This window comes from Limtongia smithiae (genome assembly GCF_038497785.1).
Source record: "Limtongia smithiae strain NRRL Y-17922 unplaced genomic scaffold V1518scaffold_20, whole genome shotgun sequence".
NCBI lineage: Eukaryota > Fungi > Ascomycota > Lipomycetes > Lipomycetales > Lipomycetaceae > Limtongia > Limtongia smithiae.
The window spans coordinates 61,904-79,218 of NW_027117641.1; the positions used below are offsets into that span (position 1 = coordinate 61,904).

The window sequence follows — 17,315 nt, forward strand, 5'->3', positions numbered from 1 at the left end:
TTAACCGCGTCGCGACGGGTTAGACTTGGACTAGCCTTCGATCAGTGCGGTATTACCACGAACAAATACCGACGCTGGGCGGATTAAATTTGTGCGAGTGTGTGAATGCCGCATGGGAAGCTGATTTAGACGAAGTCCAGCGGCAGCTCAAGGACTTTGCTAAAAGTAACGCGATATAAATAGGTTTTACCTTTCTGGCTCGATTACCCTCGGAGACGCGTCGAATTCATTCTTTTTCTATAATTATGAACAAGGAAGAATTAGGCAAGCTCGTGGGCCGTTGTGTCTTGTCATCTTGCATGATCTTTGGCAACAAAAGCGCGCGCAACGTTGCCACATAGGGATCTCAACGCATCATGCAATCTCAGACATATCTCACTGCTACAATACCAGTTCTCCGCAGGTTGGCAAAGCCAGGACATCCAGCGAATGGAGGAGACGACGCGCTTTGAGCAGCATATGTGAAGAAGACGGAATGTGCTTGCTTCAGCACGTTTACCACAGTGTGCCCAACAGTGTGATCATTACTGAACTCTGGCAAGGGAGCGCTGCAAGGAGATGGCATCCTGCTGCGTGACTGTGCGTTGCAGGAACAGCAGGAGAATGGACTAGTTATAATCAGTCAGTGTCTTGCCGTCGTGCGTACGCAATTTACAAGACTTCATTCGCGGTGTTACGCTGTCGGGGGCTCCAGAGTCTGCATATCTTCAGACCGTGAAACTGCACGCGTTGTGATGGCAGGCCGCTGTGATTCCGGCCGTGATGACCGCCTGTCACGCGAGGCAGTATCACTGTGATTGTGCGGCTGGCGAGCTATAGTGAGAATGCCAACGTGCGCCCTCTGTGGAAGGGTCCGGCGAAGCCGTGGGTGGCCGGGCGTAGGAGAAGCGCACGAGTGCCGGGCCAGGCAAGAAAGGCAAGACAGGAGCGCAGAGGCTGAGCAGCACTCTGGAGGGCTAGCGTGTGCAGCAGCAGCGACGACGATCGACACGGCGCGACACGGCGCGACACGGACGCAGGCGGCACGCGGGCGGCGCGGGCACAAAGCGCGGGGAGTGCCGCCCGGGCGGCTGCGCGGAACGTGAGCCGCGTGTCGACACGGAGGTACGCGTGCGACACGGCCAAAGGCAGGCAGCGCCGTCGGTGCACAGCGAAGGACGTCTTGGGCTAGCAGCGATCGAGTAAAAATGCCGGCGTTCATCGTCAAAAAAGAGGATGTCGTCTGGGCGCGGGCGCCCCCCAGAGTCGCTGCTCCTACATATTCCCGCGCGTCCTCCCAGTCCCCCGCCTTCGCGTCTGCCTCCATTTCGCTCCGCCCTCCACCCTTTGTTCCGCCCTCCTTTCCTCCCCCCCGCCGCGCTCGCTGCCGCTGAACATGTTAGGCTCGCAATCTCGCCAGGTCTCATCTCTGCCTTACACCCCTCTGATCTCCTCGCCGCCGCCCGCCTTGCGTAGCTCCTCGCCGCCGATGTCTCCCCGAATTTTCATGCGCTCCGAGGTCCGTCGACTGCGACGCTCCGCTACCGGCACAAACATCTTCTTCGTCTGCATTTCTCTTCTGCTCATCTACGCAGTCTTCGCAGGCCCCAGCACGCCCGCAGCTTCCCAGGCTGGTCTAAATGACCCTGGCATCACCGCAGCGCGTGCTGCCGCCGCGAAGACTGGCAGGGCGGGCAGCGCCTTCGTCTCCGACTCCACCCACGTGCGCCAGAGCCAGATCGCTTACCACGGCATCCTGTACGACTATCCCCTGCCCGACCCCGAGTCGCGCACGTCTGACATGATGGACACCTTTGCGCGCTACGCCAACCGCGGTCTGTGCGACATCTCCTCGCTCGACCTGCATCGGCCGTTTGAGCCTCTGTGCCAGACCAAGGACGACATGCTCAGCGCCATGTCAGAGGGCGGCCGCATCGGGCTCAACGCGCCATACATGCCGCGTGGCTGCGATATGCGCTGGTTTGACCGCGGCGACATCTGCTCGATCTTGTCCAAGTTCGACCGTATTTTTTTCATTGGCGACTCGATGATGCGCCACGCCGTGGGCGCAATGCACATATTCCTGCGCGAGGATCTTGGCTATGGCGCCGTGACGCAGTGGAACTTTCGCCCCGACGAACGGGAATCGTGCTTCTGTGAGGGCCAGTTTGATACCCTCAAGTGTGCCGTGCAGGGCATCTTCAATTCCGAGGACGTGGTCAAGTTTGATCCCGACTCTATGCACTGCGACGCGCGTTCGCTCGACATCCAGAACCACGTGATCACAACCTATCCGCCGTCGTCCGGAGAACTGCAGAGTCTCGGCGACGCTATTTCTGTTCGATCGTCAAATAAGCCGGTGGCATTTGTCTACAGCCAGGGTCACTACAACGATCTCAATCCAGAAGCGACTTCGGGCTGGATCACGGCGATTCAGCGCATAATTTCCGAGCGCCTGGATATGAATGTGCCGCGCGCACAGTTGTTTGTGACCCCCGGATCGTCGGGCCCGGAAATGCTGGACCGCGAGCTACTGAAGCACGGCGACAAGGCGCTGCAGCTGTTCGAGGAAGGCATGCAGGCGCGGAGCAAGCAGCTGCGTGTCGACATTCTTGGCACATGGAACTCCACGGTACAAACGACTTCGATCGACGGCAAGCACTCTGGCATCCGTGGCAACCTGCTCAAGAGTATGATGATCTTGAACTGGCTAGATCTCGTGGACCCCGTAACCGGAATTGGCAACATTGTCAAGCCAACACGGCCAGCGACTGCGAGTCACGACCGCCTATCTTACGAGGTTGGCATTGACCGATCACGAGCGGGACTGCAGAAGAGTACCGAGACGGTCGACAAGAAGGTCGCCTCCATCGAAGCTATTGCTGCCAGTGCCGAAGCCGCTGACATGGAGACGAGTGATGCAGAGTCTGATGTCGCTGTTAAGCCTGTTAGCTCAGAGAAGAGCGATGAAGCGCCCGAAGTCGCTGCCGTCGCTGCCGAGGCCTCGAAGGAGCCGACCGTGCAGGCGGCTGTTTCAGCTGCGGAGCCCGCGAAGGAGCTACCAAAGGTCGAACCACTAGTCGGCGCGAAGAACGTACAGTTCCAAGACAAGACCGGCCAACCACCAAAGGCCGCCGCCGCCGCCGCTGCGCCAGCGAAGGCGCCTGCACCCGTGGCTCCTGCGCCACAGAGAGCACCAGTCAGGGCGGCAACTGAGAAGCCAGTTGTAGCTGCGCCAGCAGCACCTGAGGCCGGGACGGCGCTGTGATCGTGAAGCATTTCCCTGCAGATGCGACAAAGGATCGCGAGGATTTTAATATGTATACTATACTGGAAGTGATGATATGGACGTGGATCGAAAACTATTTGCTATATTTTACGCGGGTACTGGGCATTTATTTTTATTGGGTCTTCATGGCGCATTTGTTTTAACTGTTGTGTGCATGTATATTTATCAAAGTGTGCAGCATGCTGTATATATCAATCACACATTTGTTCAGTCGAGCTCACTGGTTCACATCTCGCGGACGCGTTTGCGTCACGACTGCCGTCAAGTCAGCCGCAGCGTCTTTGACACAACGCGCACCAGAACTAGCGCCGCTGCCGCGCTGCGTAGCGAAGAGCGTACCGCCGCACTGCGACCGCTTTCGGCCAGGAGGCGATCATCGTGACATTCGCATCCTCTAGCGCGCGCCGGCCAGCTTTCATGCTCCTCGTGTGCCTCCGAATGGTGTAAGTGCCCCTTACGGCCCGCCGTGCCAGTTGCCTGCATCTATCCCCGCCGCCTGCGGGCCTCAGCGCGCGACCAGCGCCGCAAGGGCGCTGCCGCAGCGCGACTTGCGAGGAGCGCGCGTGCGTATGGGACTGTGGGTGGGTCGTACGAAAAAAGGGGGTTGGCGGCGACGGCATGGCAGCGCGGACTGGACGCATTTCATGGGCACAGACACACGCGGGCACGCCTGGGGTGCGCTCGTAGATGAAGCGAGGAGTGTCCGCAAGCGGACGGCATGCCACAGCAAGCAGTGCCGAACGCGGATTGGCGCCGTGTCGACTCCCCGGGCATGCGGGCGCTGGGGTCGTGCAGCGCGGGAGAGCGACAGCAGTTTCAGCTGGCTGTGCCCAAGCCAGCCCGTCCAGCACTCCTGTCCCGTCGCACCAACGCACTGCCCCGCCGCGGTCGCCCTGGCGGCGCGGGCTCTGCTCTGCGCGGTGCGACCGCCTGAGCAAAGGCACGCTGTAAGGTGCACCTCGCGCCTCGGCTGGCACGGTTGTGGCGGGAAGACAGGGAGAAAGGCGGCGGCGGCTTCGTCTGTCGCCGTCCGAACGCGAACCCGAAGCAGCACCGGAGGCTCGTGGCCGGCGCTGCAATTCGTCATCCATCACATGCCGCGCTCCGCACGTCGTCATAATCTGTTTCGAAATCTCGGAGCTGGGAGGTCTTGCAAATTGAAATGGAATGTATGTATGGCATGCTGAACTGCTTTGTAGACTCTTTCACGCTGTGTTGCTGCACAGTATGCTATGTATGTACAAGGACGGCCGGTTGGCCGAGTGGCTTCGGTACCGTCGCCCTCTGCTTCTAGAACGACCGCAAGGCGCTCCTGTACCTGGCATTACACGCCTAAGTGCAAGTACAGATGCTAGCACACACGAGCGAGCCTGCACGTCTTCCAATCTCCAGCGCCAACCGCGCGGAAACCATATTCGCTAAACACCAGGACCCGCTGAACGCGCAACGTAGACCGCACAACCTCCAACCATCGGGCGGACAGACACGCCTGCTGCGCCTGGACGGCGGCGCGCTCAACAGCTTCGGCCGAATTGGGTTAACGCGGGCGTCCCAGCAAGAAGCTTAGCACATCACGACACCCTTACTCGCGCTTGGCTAATCTGCATAGCCGAAATGGCAAGCGTGCGGGCGACGATGAGGAATTTCGTCAGCGCGTAGTCACATCGTGGTGTCGTAGTTATATACCGCGTATCTTTTGTGGTGTGCGATCCTGCTCGTGGAGTCTTGGCTGTGCTGGTCCGTTCGATTCTGCCATCAGACTCCTTCACGCAGAAGCAGCGCCAAGTATTTTGCGGCATGCGCTCTCGTTTAGGAGGCTTGCGATTTCCGCTGCTCGCTCTAACTTGTCCGGTCGGCTATGCGTAGCTCAAATATCAAATAACTGCTCTGTTATTGATGCATGTGTGCGCGACCAAACATTGTCCTGATCATGGTGCGGTCTGCGGATTATGTGACTGCAAACCGTTCTTCAGCGGTAGTCGGAGCCGCGTAGAAATGTGTTTGCGAAGTATTACAGGAACTGCAAACACCGAAACAACTACGAGCGCCATTTCCCAAACGCATCTTATTGAATTGTCTGATCTCGTTATATAGTTCATGTCGGCCTCCCCGCATTAACTATTCAAAATAGATGTGCAGGAGATCGGCGAAGATGACGAAACCTAGCTGACTGCCGACAACTCCTTCGTCATCGCAACTACGTCATAGTTAGTCAGCATGTCACCGCCAGCAGCAGGCAATGTCGAAGCCAGAGCGTAAAGTTATGAGCTTGCTGCAGCAAAATGTCGACATATATCGTCGACATACGGAGCGGCTTGAGCTTCTGTGGACTTGTGATATCAGCTGCCTAAAATTAGTTAGCTGGTGGCGCGGGCACTAGTAGGGACCAAATTCTCCTGCAGGTCATCACACCTTCACGTTCTTCGTCGTACATTTGCGTTCCTAGATGGTTCTTCCCTTCTTTCCCTCCGTTCTGGCAGGGAAGTGCGCTCGAGCGACGGCAAGCTTGCGGAACTTGCAAAACCGCTTTCACGCTCACTGCCCGCCACGGCTGCTACTCTGATTCTACGATCTTGCGGTATCCATAAGAGTACAAGAGAGAATGTAAAGCGCCGTCGTCCTTGACCTCGCAACTCTGGTTGGAAGCAGCGGCCTCGGCTACACCAGAATAGGGCTGTTCACTAGCTCGAGCTAGCTAAAAAGAGAACGGCTTGCCTAGTGCTACGACAGGCGCCGTTCAAAAATCGCCTATATAAGATCCACTCAATCGCTTCATGCTTCTTGAAAAACCGCAGAGTACGAGTACGATCCAAAAGCCCTTAGACAGCCTCACTGCAGGCTCATGATTTGCTATGCGGTGAGGATTTTGTCGACTAGAAGCATGCCTCCACTCTTCGGGCCAATTTATAGCAGCAAGCCCACTTGTGCTCTCACACAGTGGCGTGGCCCAGCTCGAGTGGCGTGCTGGTATCGGCCGAATCTGTTTGTTTGTCCTTTGCGACACAGACGCCTCCTTTTTTGCGGCGGTCACAGAGCGCGTTGCTTAAAGTAGACATTCTGGCTATCACATGGCGGCGTAAGCTCTATGCTGTTTTTAAGCGTGCCTAGTCCGTCAATGACACCGGGCGACGCCGCACGTCGAACGGTTAGCTGTCATGTCGTCTCTTACTTAGCAATACGGTGATACTCCGCCGCCATCTGAGCGGCGATTCTGTCGCGGTGATCCATAGACTGAGGAAGACAAGGAAGTTCAACCAGAGTCTAGAGTTCTCTAAGCAGCGCAAGTTGCACATCTCTTCGGTCGACACAAAGTCAGCCATGGATGCCCCACTGCGGCCGTTTGGAAGGTCATTTTAGACATCAGCCGTCTTCATGCTGACAGCTTGACTATGGTTAATCTGTGTCGCTTGGCGACGAGGTACGCAACTGGCCAGTTTTTCCTAGATATGCCGTAACTTCACGCACTCACGCGCATCTGGACCAGCCACACACTCCCACTCTACGGACCTTAAAAGTTTTAGCCGGCGCTCGCGGACGTCGCCGGCCCCCTTTATGTCATGTACGCTCGCTACTTTTGTACGGCACTTGTACGATGCGTACTCAGTGGACTGGGACTGGGAGAGAAGAGCGCGGACCAGTTCACGCGACGGAGGCGTCTGCATGCGTATGTGCAAGCTGTCAATTTCTCTTGTCCGGGCGGATCGTGTCCCTCTGGGTGAGCTTCCAAATTGCCTGTCTTCTACGCCGTCACAAGCCACGCTGTTTGTCATTCATGCTAGAATCCCACGGCGCGACGCGTCCGTGGATGTTAATTAGCTGACCTACAAAATCGAACTTCATTTGCATTCTGCGTTTAATTGCTCTAGGAGAGTGCCTGTGTGCAAAACGACTTTGTGTCTGCTCCAACGTGAGCGCTCGAGCTGCAATCGACACTGCACCGCTTGCTGTGTCGGGTAACTAAAACGAAAACTGCTGTGCTTTCGTCTCGTACAATTTGCTCAGCCTGCGCTATTTTATGCTAATCTGTGTTGATTGTAACGCCCTAGCCCAACTAACTATGTAGACGGTTTACGTTCTTTGTTCGGCAGATATACTTTAGCAAGCGCACAGGCAGATACTGCCTACGGGTTAAGTCGCTGCTGTCGGGCCGTTTGATAGATTTGGTTGTAGCTGCCTTATATGGCTGATTGAAATTAGCTAGCAAAGGTTGAAGACGCTGACCGCACAAGTTGGAGTCAGCGGTTGGCGAGTGTTGACTGATGAGCGAGCCTGAGCTGAGCAAGTAGTGTAGTAACAACACTCAGGCCATGCTGAGCAGTCGGTGTTGTTGACAGATGCATTTAAGGAATCAGAACGACATTACTTTATCTATTTTCGAGATTAGAATATTATTGCCAAGAGATTGCGAAGCGGTGATATGGGCGTGTGATGACCCTACCGGCTTCTTAACATTTCTTCCAGACTCGATCGATAGTCATGTTGTCACCCTTCGCCGACGATCAAGCCTCCCTCTGCACGTTATCTCACTTAATAGCCTCAGGCTATTAAACTGGTGAGATCTGAATGCATACAAGGCCACGGAGAGCTCACCGCACAATTCGTTGGAGCTGCTCTCATTGGCAATAGCATCATTATCGTGCTACAGTATGTAGTTTTGCAGACCTGACGAATTGAAGTATTTGCCAGTGCTTTGTGGTTACCGTTTGGTGCGTATTTTTTATATCATAATCTAACTAGCTGGTTAGAAACTTGTCTGAGTATCCGTTCGATGCATTCCGTATGATCATAAGATGTCCAAGCTAGTACATTGACCTTCTGTCAGCACCGAGGAGCTGGGGTATCTAGTCTACAGTCCAATGGTTTCAGTAGTCCAGCCGCTTCCATGTCTGCTGTTCGCAATTCAGGACACGGTCATTTCACGACGCTAACAATCACACTTACATATTTATGCAACGGTCTTTCTACAGCTTGCTATGCAGCTGCATACGCCATACGGATTTATCAATTAGTTGTTCAAAGAGATTATTCGTTTATGTCATCTATAAAAAACCGAAATTCAATGCTTTATATGTTGTACAAAATGTGCCAAGCTACCGTTACTGCAATGTGAGGAACCACAAAATTTATGCACTTCCCAGTCTAGAAAAATTCGTATGACATAACAGTATAACAAACTAAAGCAAAATGTAAGTAAATGTGCCGATGCGCCCAGCTCCACTGGTTCCCAAACAGTCCGTATGTCTAGCCAAGAAAAACTTCCCAATGCCACTCACGCATAACGGTGCTCCAGTGCGTGCAGCCGACCTTCCACTTCCACTGGCTCTTAAGCAGATCCTTGCGCCGCCACACCTCCTGCACGACGTCAAATGCGCGGTCAACATTGCCCATTTGCAGCAGACGCGAGAGGTCCATCCACCGCTGGCGCGCAATGGCGCGCAGCGACGGCGAGTCAACTTCACACGCGATGGACAGCAGCGGGAAGATGTGCACGATGCAAGTGCGCGACGACGTCGGAATCGAGGCGAGAAGTTGCAACAGACGTGCGCTAATTTGCTGTGTGGGGGTGAGAGCAGGAGAATCATCGCCGCCCGTCACGGGCTCAAGTGTCGGGAGGAGCGAGGAGTCGGAGAACTTTGGTGCACCATACATCGCGAGCGACGGGACGCATTGGAACAGATAGAGCAGCGTCGCACACTTGTACGACTCCGCAGTAGCGACGCACGATTCTCTGTCGAATGCAGAGTCCTCAGACAATAGCGATGTCGCGGTTACGCTCGGGGTCCAATTCTCAAGCTCCTTCCTCAGCGCGATAGCACCGGCGACATAGATGTCATCACGCCCGGACAACCGCACACGGCGAACGAGCGTGGCGACCTTGCCGATGATCGGAAACAGAGTCTGCGCACATCCCATAAGCGGATCAACTGGCGCGCAATCATCCTCTGCGTCTGCAAACACCGCATTCTCATCATCTGCAACTGGCCCACCGGTCTCGTCCTCGTCGTCCGACGTGAGCTGCGCGATGACGGCAACATACATAAATGCGTTGTAGAGCGTCTTGAACCGCGTCAACCGTGCCCGCTCCATCGCAGACTTTCGAACGCTGTCAGGTAGACCGCGCCGGCTGCTGACGAACTGTCGAATCAGAATCCGCGCGCCGCGGAGGTGCGCAATGCCGGTTGAGATATGTCGGTCCCAGGCCTCGGCAAACGCGAGCGTCAACGTTGTCGCGAGCGCGACGTCGGTCGGCATGTTATTGTTCAGGCCCGTAACGAGCTCGCTGATGGCCATCCGCATGTGCTCAACGCCTTCTATCCGGTACATCTGCTGCGACGCCGCGGCGTGAAAGCTCGACATCGCGGCGAGACCATGATACAGCGCCGGGAATTGTCGCGCCAGAGGCCAGAACAACGTACGCCACGGATTAGCCGCTGGCGTGTCGTTCATGGACATTACACTCGCGGTTGCAGTATGGAAAAACAGTGCAGTCCTCGTGAACGGGTCTAGCGACGGCATAGAAGGCAGCATCATGATGTCCGCCGGACTGATTGCGCCGGTCGGGTCGATACGATGTGCACCTTCGGATTTGTGGTCGACATCGGTCGATAGAATGAGCTCTGGTGCGAGGAGATTGAGGGGATGGGATCGTAGAGCGATAATGGTCTCATTCAGATGGCTCAGGGAGTGCTCCCGGAGCATATTACTGTAAATCGCCACTGGCGAGGACGGGGTAGTCGCTAGCTGCATGCTAGATTCGTTAAACGGCGAAAACTGCTCGGATGGCGTGAACGTCAACTCTGGCGGTGTTGAAAACAGGGTGTTTGCATCGTCTGGAAACAACGCAGCTGCCGTCTCCGCGACGGATACAGGTAACGTGCCAATGCCGACAATTTCTTCAGGAAATATAAGCAGGCTGTCAACCGCTGAACTGGTCTCGGGCTTCAGTGGCTGTATATCACTAGCGTGGTCGCTTGTCGTGCGGGCCGAAGCAGGCGCGACAGTGGGCTTCTTGGCTGTCGCGATGACCACTGGCGTTGGCGCTGCTGTTGCGGTCGGAGTCGTCGCCGACGACGTTGCGCGCCGTTTAGACATAGAAGACTCTTCGAAGAGGCGCCATTTAAAATCGCGTTTGTATCCGCCGCACTCCACACGTCGTTTCTGACCTATGAGGCAAAAACGCGAATGATCAGCTTCGCACCGCGTAGGTGGGACTGCAGAAAATACACATACATTGGAGACACGACGGCTTTGTTTCATCGCACTTTAGTCGTTTAGCCTTGCATGTGGCGCACCCTGCGAGAAGGGGAGGTTAGTACCGAAATGAGAGGTATCGAGAGAAACCAGCTTGAGCGCGCACCGTTTCTGCTCTTGGACTGCTTCGGCTTATCGGGAGCATAGGGTTTGACGACGCCGGCCATGTTGTGCGGCATGGGTGGAACAGCGGGGCCGAAGAAGGGCGCACCGACGAGCGGGCGATAAGAGTCAACCGAGGCGGGGGAGCGAGTGGAGGGGACGATGGCAAACGAGAGCAGGAAGCAGATGCGCACACGCCGAAGATGGTGACGAGAAGAGAAGTGTGTGTGCGCCGACCATGGCCAAGGGCAAGGCACGGGACATGTTCCGGGGCGGCCACGAGGAAAGAACAGACGGCCACTACTGTGCGCTGGCAAGCCGCGCCAGCCGGAGTTCTGCTTCGGATGTCCGGAGGATGGGGAAAATATCCGACTCTTAGAGCGGGCGCCGCGGTATCGTGCGGCACAAATGCATTACCGGTGATACTACGAGACCGAAAGTCCGCAAGTCTGGCGCACTCCGGACGAACTCGGGACTCGCGCCCAGTGCCACTCTTTCAGGGGCTCTCCGAGTCACGCGTCTCACAGTCGTGCGGCGCTTATCCTCCTGAGTCACTCACTCACTGACTGGCCGCGCTGAGTCCGCTGAGTCGACGGAGTTCGGGATGGAGTTTCGACGTCGATGCGTTCGACGCCACGCTTCGCCGGCTCCGATCTAGAATTTTTGCTCTAAACGCAGGGTACATGAACGCGGCCTCATTTCTGCCTTTCCTCAACTCACTGCTCACTCCATTTACATTCAACTGCCCCAATACCCCAGACTCAATGAGCTCCTCCAAGTGCCTCGTCGCGCGCACCGTCGCGCTCGGACTCGTCGCCGGCGGCGCTATATACGGTTCCGCTCTTGCGGCCCGCTTCCGCAAAAACAAGGCAACTCCGCCGCGCTCAAACCCGCCAACGACTTCCTACCCCGACTACTCGATCTCCGAGCACACGTTTATTTCCCCATCCACCGGCCGCACCGTCTCTTGGGCCGAGTATGGATCCGCTGATTCCAAGAACATCGTCATCTATGAGCACGGACTCCCTGGCTCTAGAATCCTTCCCGTTGGGCCGAAAATCAAGGGCAAGGACATCCGTGTTCTGGCTATGGACCGTCCCGGCATGGGCTTCACCTCTTTGCCTCTGCCAGGAAAGACCGTCATGGAGACCGCTATCAGCGACGTGTACGAGCTGCTCGACCACCTTGAGATCTCTGAGAAGGTCATGCTCTGCGGTTTCTCCGCCGGCGGCCCCCACGTTCTCGGAATCATGTTCACGCAGCCCGAGCGTATTCGTCACACCTACTGCCTTGGTCCTGCCAGTTACCTTGATGAACAGATCAACTGGGACGAGCTCTCGTCTGGTTCCCGTGGCTCCAACTGGTGGGCTAAGAACTTCCCGCTCTACGTTTACGTTGACTCCATCCTCAATGCCAGCAAGATTGTCGATTGCGGCGATATCGTTGAGCATATGAAGGTATTCAGCTCCAAGGGCGATGCGGTCTTCCTCACCGAGAACCCCGTCCAGGCAAAGGGTTGGCTCAACGTCAACTACGAGGCCTATCGCCAAGGTATCGCCGGATACTTGCAGTCATCCCTTGAAATTTTCGGTCGCACTTCCAAGAACCCTTGGCCTGTTGTGGGCGACATCGTCTCGCAGAAAGGAATTGCCGGCCAGAAGGTGACTATCATCCACAGAGAAGGCGACCAGCTTGTGCCAGTGTCTGGGTCGCGTGATCTGGTCCGTCGCCTGAAGGCTGCGGGTGCCGATGCTGAGTTGATCGTTCCGGCCGGCACTGAGGGCCATTTTGAGGCCCTCAACTGGGGTATGGACTATATCCTAGCTCATGAGACATAGTTATCCTTATGTATTGTACACTCATATGACTGCGTGCTAGCTCAATGAACTTCTTGCTCCTTAATGCATGACCAGTTGTAAATCCCGCCGCTATATACAAGGAGGTCGGAGATATTCTGTAGCATATGTACTGCAATCCTGGCACACAAAGCTGTGTGGTTACTGTTGACTGACGCCTTCTGTGGACGTTGCGCGACGCGGTCAGTTGGACTGTGTAGATCTCCGAGCTCTGTAGGAGGCCCGTCAGCTTGAATATTGTGAAGACTGACGTAACAAGCTCATCTGTAACCCCTGGCCAGGCCGCTCCGGCCTTGCTCCAACTTCGACGCAGAGCCTTTCGACACGTTGTCATCGTCTTCCTGGTCGAAATCAGAACCGAGACCTTTCCAAAACTGTCGGTTCTGCAAGTACGCAGCTGCCGTGGAATAATGAGTAGAATGCAAAGTCGACAGCTCGCCAGCCTGGCCCTTGACCAACGAAGACGATGATCTGATAGATACCGCGCCGTCATCAGACCGCTCGACCTCGATCTCGACATGCTTCGTCGCGGACTTTTGCTCGCGAGCCCCTAGTGGTCTTGATGCCACTAGTCTGCCGGTGACAACGTCAAACTCTGGAGGCACGTCCTCGGAGTCACTTCTATTGTCTTCCTCCTCGTCGTCCTTCTCAGGTTGCTCTTCTTTCATACTCATCACCTTATCGAACTCGAGCATCCATTCACCACCGCTCCATTCAACCTCCCGCTTTAAGGCCAATTGAAGTTCATAAGGTGTAACCATAGGCTTGTAGTATTCGCCGTACCGATCAAGAATCATACCACCGCGAGGACAGCCGATAATTACCCATGCGTCGACAACATCAAAGTTTGCTAATTTGGCGACGTTTGGCTTGCCAACCACAATTACGTAATGCTTCTTACCCGCATCAGCGATAGACTTCTTTAACAACGCAATAAGCTCTGTTGACGACCGCAGAGAAAGCGTGTTGACAAGAATTCCGATCGTTGACGCAGCTCGCGACTGAAGCATGGTGTGATATCTTCGCGCTAATGGCATTGATCCTGCACTGAGCGGTCGCGACGTCTCAGGGTCAATGACGATCGGCTTTGAATTGAACAAGGTTGATAAATGAAGATGTGCCGCAGCTGGTGGTAGGCCGATGTGAAAGAGCACATAATCCCGCAGTTCTCGGTCAAGGGGTGGATGCGCGCGGTGTGGAATGTCGGAGACAATAGTATGTGTCGTACCAGAGTCTTTAGTTAACGAAACCGGGATTATTTTTGCTGCGGGAGACGACTTAAAATCTGGCGTATTGGCAGGAGAGGAAAGTAACGGAATGGTCGTTACGACATTTGGATATTCCGCTAAAGCCCTGCGCAGCTGCTCTATATACACCTGACAAGGTGTCTCAGCCGATATTATGACGTAGGTATTCAAATCTGGTATTTCGACCCGAAAAGATTCGGCCAGAGCCACAACATCAACCTGCGGATCGTCTCCAAAGACGTACAATACTGGGCATGATATCGTACTAGATCAATGAGTGTGAGCCTTCTGAACACGCTAGTCTTTCAAAGTGACAACATACGGATTCAGGCATGCTACCCCAATGTGCACAACGACATCCGCATCGACGTGCTTTGCCGCAATCTCGTCGACACAGCACTCCGAATACGACGTATCTCCGAGCACAAACACGAGCGCATCGTTCTCGCTGAGTCCCAGCTGTCGCAATTCTTCCTCAAGCACGCGCGCAATGACAGACGACCGTGGCAAGAGGTTATCTGGAAATTGAAGCGCTATCCGCGTATATCCAGCGCTCTTAATGCTCTGTGCAAGCTCATCAAGGTAATATTGTGCAATAATCTTCTCGCGCGGAGGTGGTTTCGTGTCTTCCCTGCCAACTACTTTGGCGTAGCTGGGCTCAGAAGCCAGTACAGGCGGCGCCACGGCGCCCTCGGACGCGCTCATTATGTCGTCTCGCACGCTCTGCAATCCAAAAATCTCGTATGAATATCGTGATCTGCGGAAGATCAAGCGCCAACATGCATCTTAGAAATGGACCCGTCCTGGTTCGACGAATAAATTTCGTCAGGGTGCCGCGGGTTGGGACAATTGGGTACAGCGTGAGCAGCACAAAACCCGCGTCTCAGAAATTTTTACAACATCTTCCGAGCACCAAAACCTTAACCAGAGAGCTCGCGGCAGCTCGCGCTCTTACCGCGAACGTCCAGCACTGCAGGAATATCTCGCTGTTATTAGCGTTGTTACTTTTCTTTATATGACGCCGTCATAGTCTGGTACGATTGTTTTGCCAGTGCACGTCTTAGGTTTGCTGCAGCCGGTTTCGTTGCCGCCGCCCGATCAGTACTACGGCCCCGGGATACGCGCCTCCGAGCCACGACGGATATACCAGCTATCACAAGTCTCAGGGATTTTATGCACTCCGGGACATCATCGACTGTTAAATGGGTTTATTGACTTTTGAGTCCAAATGCTTTCTACGGAAACAGGGGCTTGCGGAGCTGACTGCGCTGTCGAGCAAGATCCGGAGGTTACATGTGCAGACATCAGCTCGACTTTCCAAGGCTACCTCGACGACAGCGAACTCAGCATATGGCGACCATTTACCGGACAGCCCACACACTTCCCATAGCATTGTGGGAAGTTCAGGCTGGAATCGACAGCGATCTTACAGCACAGTAGCAGCCGGCATTTCGCGGGCGGATTTCTTTCGTCCAAATGGAGAACTCTCTCATCTCTCTCTCAAAGTTCCGAATATCCGAGTATGTGCCAGTCTAATGTCAATTGATGCAGCAAGCTACTGACTCCTTGTTCTAGCTAATTTCATATACCTTACCACTGTGTCATGGCGCGTCACCCATCTCGCCACGAAAGCGACCGTCCAAGTTCAGTTCGTTGCTGCAGCTCTCTAAGCCAAGACTTACCGCACTCATTGTGCTGAGCTCAATGTCGACATATGCAGTTACGCCTGACGCGCTTGCTGTGGCCGTTTCAGAGCCAGCTTCTATATTTAATTCACCGTTGTCGACTCTGCTATTCCTCACAGCAGGAACTGCGCTCACATCCGCATGTGCGAACGCGTTGAACATGGCGCGGGAACCGGTGTTTGACGGTATGATGTCACGTACGCGAGCAAGGCCTATTGTCCGCGGTCTTGTTTCCCCGATGCAAGCTGTTATTTTCGCTGTTGTTACGGGAACTACTGGTGCCTTGGCTTTATACTATGGCGTTAACACTGAAGTCGCAGCATTAGCAGTATTCAACATTTTTCTCTACGCTGGCATGTATACGTCAATGAAGCGCACCTCAATTCTCAATACCTGGGTCGGTGCCGTGGTCGGTGCGATTCCCCCGCTGATGGGATGGAGTGCTGCCGGAGGCTCGCTTGCTGACCCCGGAGTATGGTGCTTTGCGGGTCTTTTGTACGCTTGGCAATTTCCTCATTTCAATGCGCTGTCTTTCCCGGTTCGAGAAGAATATAAGATGGCCGGATACCGAATGACCGCGTGGGTTAATCCTGTTCTGAACGCGCGTGTCGCTCTGCGGTACTCGATCGCCATGATTCCTCTTTGCTTCGGCATGTGGTTTTACGGCGTCACTGACCGCTATTTTCTGGCAGATAGTGCAGTTGTTAACATTTGGCTAGTCACATCTGCCGTCCAATTTTGGAAAGATTGTCGCGGCACGGTTCCACTGAAGGGTGCAACTGCCAGCGCCCGACGGCTCTTCTGGGCTAGTATCTGGCAGCTTCCGGCAGTGCTTGTATTGGCGATGATACACAAGCAAGGGCTTTGGAACGGCATGTTTTGGCAGACGGTTCCTGATGAGGAGATACTTGAAGAGCTCTATGACGGAGATCAGTGATCGGTCTATCGACGCGCCAGGACTCAGATGATTATTGTAAATATAACTCTCAAGAAGCATACAGTACAACAGCGAGAGAGTTAGTCGGAGGTGTTTACTACTCTGTAATCACAATCTGCGTGCGTGGGGGATGGTCGCAGCCGAATGTCTGACATGCGGAGAAGAGCAAGATCTCGGCCGCCTTTCAATTCAGGGAGCTGTAATCACGTAGAGAGGTACCAAAATATCAAAACAAGCCTACTGCAAGCTAGTAGAGATATGAGCACCATGACATTTGCTTCGTCTGCACCTTTGCTCGCCAAGCATGCCATCGTACGTCAGCCCATTCACCAAGCTTTTAATTCTTCCTTCTCATGAGTCCTGACCTATGCTTGAGAGGTTCAGGTAGCTTCATGAGTCCTGACTGAGTTGTGGTCACAGAAACAAGGAGGAAGAACAACACATTAAGACATCACAAACTGTCGTAGCATGGCCACATGTAAGACTTGTAGTATTGAGCCGGGTGAAGAACGTCCGGCAAATCGCTTGTTCTTGATAAGATCTTAGTAGCATCAACAGCAGGATGGTCCATATTGTCGGCGTTAGGCGTACATAGACCACTTACTTTTGCGTATCTGCGAATATGAATCTTGTTCCGTCCGCGCTGTGGATATCAACCACAGTCCGCGACGAGAGAGCATAAATCCATGCATGAAGCAGGTGTCCTCAGCAGTCATATTAATGACACGCTCCCGAATAGGAAGACGCTACAAACGGTGCAATCACTGATTCGTGTAGTTCTCAAGCAAGCTCTCTGGAGCCGTTAGGGCGTTCGTTGTACTACTACATTCAGCGCCACCGCTGACTACTGGATATGGAAACCCTATCCCAAATCCTTACGGAAGGTGGCCCAGGCGGTCCGGAAAGGGCCCAGGGATTGCGCACTGATCCGCAGCTTATTTTGCTTATCGCTCACACTCCTGCTGTTGC

At 54.5% G+C, this 17,315-nt stretch overlaps 6 protein-coding genes across 6 annotated transcripts; 3 read left to right on the top strand and 3 right to left on the bottom strand.

Annotated features, from left to right (window-relative positions):
• Positions 1 to 1,097: 1,097 nt before the first annotated feature.
• V1518DRAFT_423871 (uncharacterized protein) lies at positions 1,098 to 3,488 on the top strand. The gene has a single exon (XM_066905797.1). It carries the CDS (start codon positions 1,376 to 1,378, stop codon positions 3,245 to 3,247), a length of 1,872 nt encoding a protein of 623 aa, XP_066756879.1. The 5' UTR covers positions 1,098 to 1,375; the 3' UTR covers positions 3,248 to 3,488.
• V1518DRAFT_183659 (uncharacterized protein) lies at positions 3,235 to 4,613 on the bottom strand. Its single transcript, XM_066900846.1, has one exon. The coding sequence runs from the start codon at positions 4,384 to 4,386 to the stop codon at positions 3,571 to 3,573; it is 816 nt and encodes a 271-aa protein (XP_066756880.1). The 5' UTR covers positions 4,387 to 4,613; the 3' UTR covers positions 3,235 to 3,570.
• A 3,666-nt stretch (positions 4,614 to 8,279) lies between these two features.
• Positions 8,280 to 11,002, bottom strand: V1518DRAFT_423882 (fungal-specific transcription factor domain-containing protein). The gene is made up of 3 exons (XM_066905798.1): positions 10,626 to 11,002; positions 10,499 to 10,561; positions 8,280 to 10,431 (listed from the first exon to the last, which is right to left on the bottom strand). The coding sequence occupies exons 1-3, from the start codon at positions 10,696 to 10,698 to the stop codon at positions 8,510 to 8,512; spliced, it is 2,058 nt and encodes a 685-aa protein (XP_066756881.1). The 5' UTR covers positions 10,699 to 11,002; the 3' UTR covers positions 8,280 to 8,509.
• Positions 11,003 to 11,218: 216 nt separating this feature from the next.
• On the top strand, positions 11,219 to 12,523 carry V1518DRAFT_423885 (Alpha/Beta hydrolase protein). The gene has a single exon (XM_066905799.1). The coding sequence runs from the start codon at positions 11,305 to 11,307 to the stop codon at positions 12,457 to 12,459; it is 1,155 nt and encodes a 384-aa protein (XP_066756882.1). The 5' UTR covers positions 11,219 to 11,304; the 3' UTR covers positions 12,460 to 12,523.
• V1518DRAFT_423886 (putative diphthamide synthesis protein-domain-containing protein) lies at positions 12,447 to 14,530 on the bottom strand. Its single transcript, XM_066905800.1, has 2 exons — positions 14,047 to 14,530; positions 12,447 to 13,989 (listed from the first exon to the last, which is right to left on the bottom strand). Exons 1-2 carry the CDS (start codon positions 14,427 to 14,429, stop codon positions 12,738 to 12,740), a joined length of 1,635 nt encoding a protein of 544 aa, XP_066756883.1. The 5' UTR covers positions 14,430 to 14,530; the 3' UTR covers positions 12,447 to 12,737.
• Positions 14,531 to 14,636: 106 nt separating this feature from the next.
• Positions 14,637 to 16,617, top strand: V1518DRAFT_423889 (UbiA prenyltransferase family-domain-containing protein). Its single transcript, XM_066905801.1, has 2 exons — positions 14,637 to 15,244; positions 15,300 to 16,617. The coding sequence occupies exons 1-2, from the start codon at positions 14,927 to 14,929 to the stop codon at positions 16,344 to 16,346; spliced, it is 1,365 nt and encodes a 454-aa protein (XP_066756884.1). The 5' UTR covers positions 14,637 to 14,926; the 3' UTR covers positions 16,347 to 16,617.
• Positions 16,618 to 17,315: the final 698 nt, after the last annotated feature.